This window comes from Panthera tigris, chromosome A1 (assembly GCF_018350195.1).
Source record: "Panthera tigris isolate Pti1 chromosome A1, P.tigris_Pti1_mat1.1, whole genome shotgun sequence".
NCBI lineage: Eukaryota > Metazoa > Chordata > Mammalia > Carnivora > Felidae > Panthera > Panthera tigris.
This window is the reverse complement of record NC_056660.1, coordinates 81,039,011-81,051,991: the sequence shown is the minus strand read 5'-3', so window position 1 is coordinate 81,051,991 and position 12,981 is coordinate 81,039,011. Positions and strand designations below refer to the sequence as shown.

General features: G+C 52.5%; 1 protein-coding gene across 10 annotated transcripts in view; it reads right to left on the bottom strand.

The window, feature by feature from the left end:
* The window catches only part of ATP11A (ATPase phospholipid transporting 11A), a 122,447-nt gene that overhangs the window by 38,466 nt on the left and 71,000 nt on the right, over positions 1-12,981 (bottom strand). For all 10 annotated transcript variants that reach the window (XR_006215451.1, XR_006215452.1, XM_042980389.1 and 7 more), the window contains exons 5-13: positions 12,662-12,769; positions 11,909-12,037; positions 9,783-9,886; positions 9,271-9,321; positions 6,661-6,725; positions 5,730-5,811; positions 4,289-4,439; positions 2,972-3,169; positions 605-778 (exon numbers count right to left, since the gene is read on the bottom strand). Coding sequence is in view for 8 of the 10 variants with exons in the window: in XM_042980389.1 (XP_042836323.1) it covers positions 605-778; positions 2,972-3,169; positions 4,289-4,439; positions 5,730-5,811; positions 6,661-6,725; positions 9,271-9,321; positions 9,783-9,886; positions 11,909-12,037; positions 12,662-12,769 (1,062 nt within the window). In the remaining 2 variants the exon portion in view is untranslated. The remainder of the gene's footprint in view (positions 1-604; positions 779-2,971; positions 3,170-4,288; positions 4,440-5,729; positions 5,812-6,660; positions 6,726-9,270; positions 9,322-9,782; positions 9,887-11,908; positions 12,038-12,661; positions 12,770-12,981) is intronic.

The window sequence follows — 12,981 nt, the reverse complement described above, 5'->3', positions numbered from 1 at the left end:
CACGTATGAGGGTATGTGCACATAAGTTATGTCTGTGCATGCGTGTATGTACACATAATGCACGTGTGAGCAGGAAGGCCATGTGTCTGTGTGTGCACACGTGTGTACGTGCAGCACACGTGGGGGACATAGGCTGGTGTGTGCACATGCATGTGTGTGTACACACCTGCACATCTGAGATGAAGGGCACGTATGTGCACTTCAGCGTAGTGTGTGCGCACACATGAAGGTGTGTGTACTACGCACGTGCAACGCACGTGTGCGTGGGGGGGCATGTGTCTGTGTGTGTGCATCTCTGTGCATGCACGTGTGCATATGTGCTCAAGCGTGAATATGCACACGTGCGTGAGCACACACCCCTGGTGCGCTGAGCCCCTCTGCCCTCAGCCCACCACTCGCCTGCCTGTCCACAGTGTAAAGCTGCTTCTCACACGGACGTGACCTGCTGGACTTGCTGGCGGAAGTGGCGGCGCCCCACAGGCTCCACGCTGGTCACTAGGGGACCCGAGCACGAGGTGACACAGCCCACCCTGTGATCGGGACCCTGTGCAGGACAGAGGGGACGGCCCCGAGGGAGTGCACCTGCCGGGGCGTGCCCACCTACCCTGGCGCCGGCGCCTGGGGAGGAGTCGATCATGTCGATGCCGGAGGCGTCGGGGAGCACCTGCCCGTTGCAGACGGCGTGCGGCACGTACACGTGGCCCTCGATGCAGCACTCCTTGAACTCCATGTTGTTCTCCGTGAGCGTGCCGGTCTTGTCCGTGAAGACGTACTCCACCTGCGGACACACGGCTGCGCTGGGCAGGTCTGGCCAGGGGCCCGCGGCCTCAGGCACAGAGAAGGTGCCACTCGCGGGTCAGACCCCGGTGCAGCCCCACTTCCACCCGGAGGGGGCTTCCCGGGCTCCACCCCCTACCCTGCCGGAGCTGCTGGACCCTACGCCGGGCGAGCCAGCCTCCTCTAGCTCCCGCTGAGGCCAGCGGTCCCGTCGGAGCCGCGCGAGCACCTTCCTCTGGGTCTGGAGGTGGAAGCTCTAGGTGCAGCTCGGCTCCCGTTGTTTGTTGGACGCACAGATGTGGGGCGGGGGTATGAGAAAATCAAGGATGCAGGGAGAATGAACCTGAGCTCACTCTGAGGTCTGGGAGGTCAAAACTCACCACACCACTGACAGTTCACCAGTCAGAACTCAAACAAAAGCACAGAGCAAATTTCAGACACAAAACTACACCCAGTTTTAAGCGCTAAACTTGGATCAATTTTGGGTACATGTTCATCAGGAATGACGTGGAATTCTGGACAGTGGAACAGCGTGGGGATCCCCGCCGTCCGAGCCCCGCTGGCTGGAGGAGCAAGTCCCCGCTCACTGCCTGGGACGCGCAAGGGAGGCAGGTTTAAGGGCAGTAAAGTGCCGGAGCCCGGGAAGCAGAGGAGACAGGTAATGAACTGGCTACATGTTTCATGCTGTGCCTTTTTCAGCAAAATGTTCTCTGGTGTCTTAATCCCACCGCAGAAAATGCCTTCCCCTGTGTGCTTGACTCAAGTAAACTGTAAGTACACAGCAGTACCCCCCTGAATTATTTTTAAACCACCTGCCATCCAAACACCCAAAACTCTGCCAGGCCTCTCCCCACAATCTGGAAAACTAGTGACAGGAAGGCGCCCGCTTGTGAGGGCTCACGGGCACGGGTGGCTGTGTTACTGGAAGTAAGCGACATCTGACATTTTTCAGAGTGAGGACCAATGATGATAATGACTATTTCAGGAGGCCCCATCTCCTGAAGCTTTCCCACAAACCTCCGGGGCCCCTGTGCTGTCCGACAGCTGGAGCCAGATACGTTCTCCGTAGTACACTCGACATTTTTCTTGTTACAGAGAAATGCTTTCCTCTGAGAATTTCTCAGCAACACACAAAATACACCAGGTAATGTTACCGAGGGTGTGAACATGCAGAGGGAAAGCTGTTCTGGCGCTGAGTGAGCGGGCTGGGGCTCTGCGTGGCTGTGTGACACCGGAGTCCAGCCCGGGGCCGCGGCACACGCTGGAGCGATGCCCTGAGAGCCATGCTCACCAACAAGCAAGTTCTCTCTCGGGAACAGACCCCCTTGACCCAAGGGGGGAGCGCTGCAGACCCCCACCTGAGTCTGTGCATTTACTACAGACTGCTGTTCTGTAGGGGGTGGATTTCAGCTGCCAGTCTAAAACGGCCCTCTTTGCAAAAATCTGCCAAGTTTCTTCCTGTTTTTTTCCTTTTTCTTTTCAAAGATGAATGAACCACCATTTACCAAATGCCCTTTCCCAAGACGTAAGAGCCAGGAGAGGGTCAGGCTGGGGCATAGCGATGGAGCTGAGCCGTGGGGCCGATGGATGGGCATGCACGGGCTCTGCCCCTCTTCTGGGCGGCCCTGAGCTGCAATGCACACCGGCCGACACCCCATTCAGCCCGCCCTGCACTTGGGCAGGGCAGGTATCAGGCCCATTTCACAGATGAAGCAGCTCAGATATGGAGAGCTCGGGCCAACAGTGTGCAATGAGGTGTCTGACCCTTGCAATCCAGCCAGCCACGGACACTTGGAGGTGTCTCTTTGCTCATCTTCAGACTGAGGAAAGGGAATCACCCAGAAAAGCAGACTGCGCTGCCTGTGAAACATGGTCTCCCTGCCTTCACGGCATGAAAAGCCAGAACGAGCAGCACTGGGGCCGCACGGTGAGCTTTTATCAAACAGCTAATACAGCTAATTTCCCATCAAGTGTCTACACAAAAGCACTATCAATTGTCATATAAATAAAGTTTAAAAAACCAACTCTGCTGTTGTGTTTCATGAGTTACAGGATGCATCTGTGAGGATGAACTAAAATGTAAAAGTTTTCATCGGAACCGTCCTGATAACACGCCCGCCCCAGATGCCTGGGAACACAGCACGGAGGGCACGATCATCTACAAGTTGGGGAAGAGGCCGCCACACATACTCACCTGTCCTAATTCTTCGTTCAGGTCTGAGGTGTTGACCAGAGGCCCTTCGCCTGTGTCCTCATCAAACATGTCTTCATCCCAGGTGATGAAGTACGAGCCCAGGAACTTCTGCATTTCCACCGTGACATACATGGACACCGGGATGATGTAGTTGAAGAGAACCATGAATGCCAGGAAGTCCGTGAATGCCCTGAGGAACTGAGAGAGCCCCGCGTGATTCCCGCGTCCCATCACCAACACCACGAAGATCTGACACTTAGCGTTCCCTTCAGGTCGCACCAGTGTTATCTGTAAATACAGGTGCTTGTTTCAAATCCAAAGATACACATTATTTGGGGGCAGGCACAGCTTAGTGGCCAGTCACCTGATTTTAGCACCATGAGGGCCACAGACAGGGAGAAGGCCTATACTGGTGGCAGGGGCAAGGGGCAGGTCACCTGTGAGACAGTCACACTGGGGGAGACAGGCGCCTGCCTCCTAAGAGCTGGCGGGAAACTGCACGTTTTGAGGGTTCCACACTTGCTTCCAGACTCTGACATGTTTCCAAACTTACTTGGTAATAACCCAGCCCCAGAAATAAGGCTGGGAGAAAGGACTTCTCTGCACAGTTTTGTTCTGATCTCTAAGCCATTTAGTTCTGTGGGAGATCCGACTGAACATAGGTGAGGCAGGACTCTGCTCTGGACCTGCACGTGGCCCGGCTCTGCACCTGGTGCTACCTGTTCTGGAGGCACATGGCTCAGGTGTTAACTCAGGGAAGAAAACAGTACTCTTTTAAGTGGAGAAGATTCAGTCAAATGATTTTAACTCCTGGCTTAGGGAAAATCGGTTTTCATAGACATGAGCAACTGAGCCCGAACCCCAAGGGGAAATGCAATCAGTTCTTACCACAATTTTCCTGTAACTGACATGTTCCTCCTTTCTTTAGTCTCTCCATAAGTCAGCCCCATCTGCCTCATGATCCTCACTGAGCATTTGCTGAACAGCCTCTAAGTACAGGACACTGTGCTGGGATCTAGAAGCTCTGGAAATGTTTACGGTGCTGCCCTAATGAATTCACTGTGGGGGCCCATCCCTTTCCAGAGTGTACATTCCAGTACCCAACCAAGACAGGGGTGAGCACGGTCCACAGGGGGAGACCACTGACGCTCGGGGGCGAGTACGGTCCGCAGGGAGAGACCACTGACACACCCTGAGATCAGTGAACGCCTCCAGGACAGAGATGTCACCAACCGAGGCCTCCTGTTCTCCTGCCATGTTGCCATAACAATGGCTTACAGGCGGTCTGGTCACCACAAAGGGACGCACTTTCCGTACCAGATTCCTCTGTCTTTCAGATTCGGTTTTGTGATTATACCACGGCTCATCTCGGAACGGTTCGCTCTGCCACACGTACTTGAGGACGGTGTTTATTAGCGCTTTACTGACCAGAATGCAGAGGTACACGATGAGGAACACATTCATGGATCTACAACACAAGACAGCAATGATACTTAGTCACTGCTTCCTGAGGGACCTGCTTGCCCTCCGTGCTGTGTTCCCAGGCATCTGGGGCGGGCGTGTTATCAGGACGGTTCTGATGAAAACTTTTCCATTTTAGTTCATTCTCACAGATGCATCCTGTAACTCAATGAAACATGACAGCAGAGTTGGTTTTTTAAACTTTATTTATATGACAGTTGATAGTGCTTTTGTGTAGACAGTTGATGGACCTCAAGCCAAATGCATGGCCAGGAAACAGCAACGTGTGAGCCACCCCCCCATCACCTGGCACGGTCACCATGAGAACAGAAGCTTGCACTGGCATGTGATTCTGGGGCCACAGGGAAAGTCTCAAGAACAGGAGAGGGCAGTTCACGCAGCCACACTGCTGACTGTGCGGTCCGGGAGTCCAAGATTCAGAGACACCCAGATGTCCACCCTTCGGCCACTAAGCTCCAACCAGTGAGTTCCCCAGTACCACTGGGGCAGGAGAGAAATGCCCTCTGAATAGGAAAAAGGCTGAATCCCTGGCCAATGGCTCAGCGGATCTTGTGAAGAAGGCTTGAGTTTCCAGTATTTATTTCTGAAACCTATTCGTCAAGGTAATACCTGGAAACAGAGCATTCTTGCTTATTAAGAGCCAAATCTCCATTTTCATATTCAGTGTAGCCGTCGATGGATGGAGATGGCAGGATCACATTCTGAGACCAACCTGCCCGAGGCAGGCAGCAGACACCTGACAGTCTTTCCAAAGATCCCCAAGTCCACCCCCCCCCCCCCACCGTGTGGAATAACTTGTAACCACCGCAAATCAAGGATGCACTTGAACAAAAGGAAAGTAAGACAACACTCTGGGCCACATTTTCTCACAAATTCAACTCTGTCCTTGACTCATCACGGTAAGGATTTTACTGTTTAACGAAAGGAAGATTGTTCTCTCTGCTTATGTTTCCCTCAGAAAAACACACGGTTTCCAACAACCCCAAAGCTGAAAGTGACCCGATTTTGACGTTTCCATGGATTGGTGAGAAGAGCTGCTGGGACTCTAGGTGTCCACAGGAGGGAGCCTGCAGACGCAGGCTGAACGCATGCAGCCATTTGCTGCCCCGCAGAATGAGACCATCTGTCTAAATGCCCAGTGCTGCTGTCTCCCTAGAGACCATGAAGGAATTACTAATGAAGCCAGAAGGAAAATGCTTTCACGTCTACAGGGGCTCATGATGGTTCTAGGTCATGGAGCTGTACGCACTTCAAACAAAGGGGTACTGACACTTACTTTTCTACAGCAGATCGCTTCTGGGATTTTGATTGGTAATTTAATGCCATCTTGGTTTCCATGCCCGTGTAGATAGCAACACCTGCAAGGCAGAAGACAGCAGTTAGAACAATAACACAGGCGTACCTTGCCTTCACGCAGGAAGCTGCACACAGCTGCAGTAAATATAGAAGTCTGGATAAAAGTTATATTCTAAATTTCACTAGGCAAGCTAACTGTTCATAAAAAGAGTCCCACAATAGGACTCTTCAGACTAAAGAAATGTTCTTTGTTTTTTTTTTTAGGGGTGCCTGGGTGGTTCAATTGGTTAGGTGTCTGACTTCGGCTCAGGTCATGATCTCACTGTTTGTGAGTTCGAGCCCCGCGTCAGGCTCTGTGCTGACAGCTCAGAGCCTGGAGCCTGCTTCAGATTCTGTCTCCCTTTCTCTCTGCCCCTTCCCTGCTCACAGTCTGTCTCTCTCTCAAAAATAAACATTAAAAAAATTTAAAAAAAAAAGAAATTTTTTTTTTCTCATGTCGAGATCAATCTCTACTTTTTCTTGAAGCTCAGGTTTTAAGATATTGCGTTTTCTGACAACGGGGCACATGTGTATATTTTTAAGTTGTCTCAATTAAAAAACAAACATAACCCATAGAAATGGGAGACGTTACCAAAGATATGCAGGCATTGAGAGAAATCTGCTGTGGAAACACACTGAATTCTCTCGGGGACATGACTCTATGTTTCTAAGTCAAAAACTACAGGCACTTGACACGCAAGTGACACCCTGAGACCTCACTACTTTGTCATCCTTAGCACAGGTTTTCACTGGTGCCACAGAGTCCACTCAGAGGACGGAGAGCTCGTTCGTGGCAGCACTGTGGACTTTAACTGCTCTGTACATCCTTAACTTTAGAAGCTGTTAGTACTAATTTGCCAACCGACACTGACCGAAGATCTTCTCAGTGTTCTTAAGCGTCGCTCCTCTGAGAAGCAGGTTCTCCGACCCCAGCGGCCTGGAAGGATAGAGGGATCAGAGACAGTAATGCAGCAAATAGAGGAAGGTGCTACGGGCACATAATCGAGGCCTGCACCTAACAGACTTGGTTCCAAGAAGAAATCGCGTCTCTGAAGAGGTGCTTCTATCTGGACTATGGAAGTTAGCCTGGCTCCTCATAAGAGCATGCAGCCTTCCCCTAGGGGGTAAGAACCGCTCTGTGGGGGGACCCAGCGGCTGGCACTCCACAGCATCTGCCCTCAGGGCACCGGCATGTGTGCGGCCCCGTCAGGAATGCGGGCTCCCAGCCCATCCAGGCCGACGGAGGGAGGTGGGCTGACCCACAGGGTCCTACCAGCAGCGCCTGGACACACGCTCCTAACAGGCCTCCTGTGAGCACTGCTGGGCTGGGGGCCCTGACCGTTCAGGGAGAGAGAAAAGGTGGTCTGTGACTCGGGAGGCTTCGGTGGACTCCACCGCATCCTCAGAGAGACTCCACGAGTCTCACGGGATCTGGTCTTGCTTTCAGACGTAGGGGCTGGGAACGCTGTGTACAGTCATCAACACGGGATGGGGGGCAAACCCACACGGACCCTCCGGGGGCAGGTGGCCTCAAAACCCGGAACCGCCATGGGCCGCTGCTCTGGGGAAGCCATGGCCAAGGAATTTAAAAGTCATCTGCGTAGGAACGAGCAGGGCCCTACGCCCTCAACGACCACGGACCAAACCTCTGCCTTTGCAGGGTTCGGATTCTCATCAGTTTCCAGGAGGAAAAGAAGGAGGCACAGGCTGCAGCCTTGCCAGCGTTGCTCAGTGAGCGCACTCACGGTTCCCTGGTGGGGCGAAGGCAAGCGCTGTCGCTTTTCAGCGCGTGCCACAGGCGTTGGCCCCGGGGAGCCAGCTGCCCACAAACGCCACGTACTTGTGGTGCGCCCGTACGCTTAACCGATGCAGCTTAGGACCCCTGCTGGCTGAAACGAGGGCGGGGAGGCTGCTGCTGGGGCGCACCTGACCGGACGTGCCTGCCCAGGGCGGCCCTGTGGTCTGGACACGCATGCCCAGCCTGATGGCCACGGAGGCTGCACACGCACGGTCATCTCCTGTTACCCGTACCGCCGGCCTCCGCCAGCGGCACTTAGAGCTCCTGTTGGACGCGCTTGTGAAAGCAAGTGGCCCTTTAAAAAGGTGTCTCTGGGAAGTCTAAAATAATTTACTTTAAAAGGAACGGTGCATCTAGTTTGGACAGAGGACGGAGAAGTACCACTCTGAGTGGATTAGGAACAGTATACGTGATCCATCACCATTCGCTCGCACCACAGATATAAACACCTTCCCCACCCATGTATTAAAAGTCTGCTGAAAAGTATAAATACTTAAAAAGCAAAACAAGAATTAGTATCAAAACGTGAAATATGTTAGTAATTACCTCCCTGCTGCTCGGTGCTAAACTTCATCTGACCATGAACCACGAAAAGCCGGCTGGCTTTTTCGGGCTCATCCCCACAGCATGATGAACGAACCCCTCTCTACTTACTCCTTCAGATGCTAATGCTCACGAGAAACAGAAGCACAGGTTGTTTCCCCACAGGAACTCCCTGTGGATTAGTATCCGTTTATGAAAGACCATGGCATGCCCCACAGCCTCCCTAGCACTACTGGGTACCAGTGCTAAAATGTGAAATGCACAAGTCATTTCTAGAAAACAGAATTTCAAGACTGTAGGAGGAGAGAGGCCCCAGGGGCTTACCTTTCAGTAACAATTTATTTTCATCAAAGTCCCCCTGAAATTGTTCTTACTGCTAGGCAGAGGTTTTCTCTGACACACAAGGTGACACCAGGATATCAATGGTTTGGAGACCACTTAAATCGGAAGAACTAGAATGTCTCCAACAAGTGAGGTTTACAGAAAAGGTCAAGTCTGAATCCTACTCAAAGTCAACTTCCTAAACTGTCCATCTCAGCGACCCGGGCAGCAAAACCCTCCAGAGTGGGGAGCAATGCCCAAAAGACACACCCACAGGCCTGCAGACGCAGGGAGACGGTGCGGCCCCCGGGCTTCAGCACTGACACATGGCGGGTGCAGGTCCTTGTCCACAACCCGCGTGTGTGACGGGTCCCAGACTATGACAGGTGAGCACACCTGCCTACCACCTGCACGGTCCCCGGTGAGGCACAGCCCCTTAAATCTAGACACAATCTAGAACCAAAACTGTCCCAGTGACAACTGTGAGTAGGTGCTTACGTTCCGATAAAATGTCAGGAATCCCTCAACCTCACTGTCTACAAGGTAGAAGGACATTTCCAACGGGGGCAGCGACTAATGATTAGAGGGGCTCCTGACACTGGGGAGAGAACTTTTTCCGTGAGTGCCATCAGGTGTTGGCACATATAGCTGTGTTCACAAGAGAAGGCACAAAAGACAGCGGAAGCTGGACCTTTTGTAAAGCAGAATTCTGTCTTCAAAACCCAACGGAGCAGCAGCGGAAACCTCTTATCAGTAATCTAAGAATTCACTTGGATTTGACAGCGGGGGTGAAAACACCCACAAGCGCGTCTGTGCTCACCTCACCACGGGGTCGTTCCGATCGCTGTAGACGTTGATGCGGCCGACAAACCTGGCGACAGAGAAGCTGGGTCACTGCCTGCAACGGTGGCCAAGACGCAGGGCCAGGCGCCCTCCCGCTCCCTGCACCCACCTCCCAGTTCCCGCCGGGAAGCTCGCGGGTTGGGATCTTTACCTAAATTCCTCCCCTGTTCCCCCTTTACTTTCTGTCCTTATTAGCCCTTGACTTCAAGGATTTTCCTTAAAATCGGTTCCTCATGTCACAGAAAATTACTTTTTCTTCAATAAGCTTGTTTCATTAAAGCCAGGCCAAATATTTGCATAAACGACTAGAGATCGTAATGTTGCTGAACCATGAAAATTTCTAAGTGACATATTTCTGGTTTGGTCTTCATTTTTATGCAGCGGTTTTACACGGTCTTTCCAAACGAGCATGGTGCTGGATGTGGCTGGTGCAGACCAAGGACACCTGGGGGGACAAAGGTAGTTCCTGGGAGCACAGATGGGACTCACTTGTACAGGTCGGGCTGGGGCTGCTCACACTCAATGGTTGCGTGCAAGCCGTCAATATCTTCTTCGGTATGAAACCCCTTAGTGTCCTGAACGGCATAGTGAGTCTGCAGACAGACAAGAAAGGTGAATTCACCACCAAACCACCGACACAACCCCGGCACCCCTCTAACGGGGGCAGCACCCACGTCTAATCTGCTGTGCCCACAGCTAAGCCCGATGACAAAGCTTAGTTACCACATCAGAGAAAACGTTCACACAAGTAACATGTAAGTGAACGTGTAACACAGTTTGCAGGTATTAACAAGTTACAGAATCACATGGGGCTACTGTTGTTCCTCTATTAGGTGCCAGAAACTTCCGCTCTTGCCTGCCACCCTCAACTTCAAGCTAACAGCTGTGGGACATTCCTCTGTAAAGTGGGACACTTGGATCTGCCATTGTGACAGAGTTAATGTTCCTTTTCCTCATGTGAGGTCCTACTGTGTGCACGGTGGTGTCCCTGGCATCACACCACCCTCGCCTGGCGCTGCTGGTGAGCATAAGCTTTCACCACACGGCTGCCCACTGGGCCTCTACCGATGGCTCCGAGAACCGAGCAAGCCTCAGACCCTGGAGGGCTTGTGGGGCAGCGACAGTGGGGCCAGCCCCAAGCAGACGTGCTGGGTCTGGGGGCCCCAAGAATGGCATTTCTAACACGACCCAGGCAATGCTGATGCCCCGGCCCAGACGCATCACCAACGTGAACACCTGGGCTCGGAGTCGGAGTGCAAGGGCCTGCTCAAGACAGCGTGTCTCTGAACTCCTTCCGGGCCTCCCAGAAATCAAGTGTGGGCAGGAAAGGGCGCCATGAATCAAAACAAGCGGGAGACACACTCAAGCAGCAGCGGCAGCATCTACAACACCTTGGGGTGCCTGCTGTGCATGCACCTGGCGCTTTGGGAGACTTTCTAAGTCTATCCTCACAAGAGCCCCTGGAAGACAAGTCTGTCCCATGGATGTGGAAACTGCAGGGAAGTTCAAAGTGCCTGCCCGAGGCCACACAAGCCGTAAATGTGACCAGTGTGGGGGCCTCGCTGTCTTTTAAGCAAAGGGCTCAGGTAACTCCAGCCTCCGGGCCAAACCCAACGTGCAGAGGTGACACCAGAGAAACACAAACGGGATGCTGAGCATGGTAGCACGCAAGGTGCAGGGGGGTGTCTGCCAGCAATGTGTGGGGGCAATGGCCGTCCCATCTCACGTGGAGAACAGTCACGTGGCCGGAGACTGCAGCACCCGCTCGCTAGCGACGCTGGGGCACCCTTCCTGCAGGACGGGTGCAAGGGACAGCCCGCTGCCAACAGCCAGGGATGCGTGGGGCGCCGGGTGTCCCCGCGCCCCAGAGACCACAGTCACAGAGTCTCCCGGGATTTCCTTACTTAGTATGAGTGGTGCCAGAATGTTAGCTCTCTCGGGATCTGTATGTAGGAAACGTGCCCAAAAAGTCCCGCACGGTTCATGCAAGGATGTGAACTATCCGTGAAAGAAAGAAAACCTCTCTTTCTCATGGCCAAATCCCACTATTAACCACAGCTGGCCGACGCCTCCCACACGGTTGGGCCCATTGAGCTACACTCACTTCCCTAAACTCCATGGAAGCTTCCAGTTTTTAAATAATGAAATCCTTAAAAGTAATAGTGATATCTTCTATTCTTTCGTGATCATTAAAGTTCTGTAGCACCAACTGCCAGAACAGAGCTCCACATGGAGTACAAGACATTAATTATAAGTTCAGAAAATCCTGAAGATATTCTAACAAAAAGGCACTCATTGAAATAATAGTCACTTAAAATCTAGACTCTTGTGTGGCTTTTTACATAATTCTAGTCTAGTCAAGACACTAAATGGAAAATTTCAAAATTCCCACAGTCTACTCACTGCATCCTTAATTTGGCCCCTTGGCTAAATGGCACAGCTAAGAAATAACATGAAGTTGCCTCTGTTAACCATGGTTGGCTGCCACGGACCCTGAGGGGCCACATGGCCAGCACAGCCCCCTGGGGTGCCCTGTGACCACTGGGAACACTGTGTTTGCAGGCACAGCAGGGCTGGGGCAAGGCCTGTGTGGCCTCAGATGAAAGGCACGGTACTTTGTGACTGGATTCCCCGTCTAAGCTGGCGGTCGTCACGTGGCAGGTCCCGTCTCCGCGGCTGCTGGAGAGGAAGATCAAGTCACAGGGGAAGGTCTCGTCCTCCTTGACCATGACGATGTCCCCCACCTGCAGAACAGATAGACAGCCTCGGTGCAGCGGCCCCATGGGGTCCCAGTGAGCACTCCTCAGGATAAACCTTAGCAATCACACTCCCTGTCTGGGTACATGCTTCCCACTGGCTAGCACAGGCGTGAAAACCACTGCCTAAGTGATGCCAACATTTAACAGATAATGATGCATGAATGGTTCACTGAAACAGGAAATTAAAACGAAGGCTTCAGTGAGGTTTCTGTCCCTATTTTCACAGTTTCCAACCAATGGAATTCACATTAATATGACTTTGCCTTGTTCTAGAATAAATTCTTTAACAGCGTGTTAGAACTTTCTCTATCGTGACTGGTGAGTACAATCTCATAAAGTTCAGACAACCCGATGGGGTCTGTGAAACTGAACTGCTCTAAAAAATCAAGTCTATTACAACTTGAAAATAATAAATAAAAATTAAAGTTAAGAAAACAGATAGTGGAAGGCGCCTGTTTTAGTAAGAAGCGTATGGGGAGGAGGTTGGCCTCCAGTTGTAAAGAAGCAATTCCAGACAGAGGTTCAGCTCACATAGCACCCATCACGTTGCTGTGTTCTGGGTTTGGACTTTCCACATCTGGGCTGGAACAAACCACCAGTGTTACTCACCCTCAGCTTCCGGCTCTGCTTCCGGACCAGTTTGCCATGCTGGATGAAGTGCACCGGGCACTGGTTCATGGCATTGTCCGCCTTATGGCGAAGCCAGTCCTCATAGCCCTGGAGGGGAGAGAGGACGGCCCTGAGCCCGTCATTCTGGGCTTTGCCGGACGGGCCATGGCTGCGACCCACGTCCCGCTGCAGCCGTGGACAAGTGAGGGGCAGAAGTCACCTTTCTTCACGCTGACACCCACCCCCCAACAAGTACTGCGCTCTTCCCTTGAATGGACCCCAAATCTACTTCTTCGTGGCCCTGGCCGCCACCCTGCCCC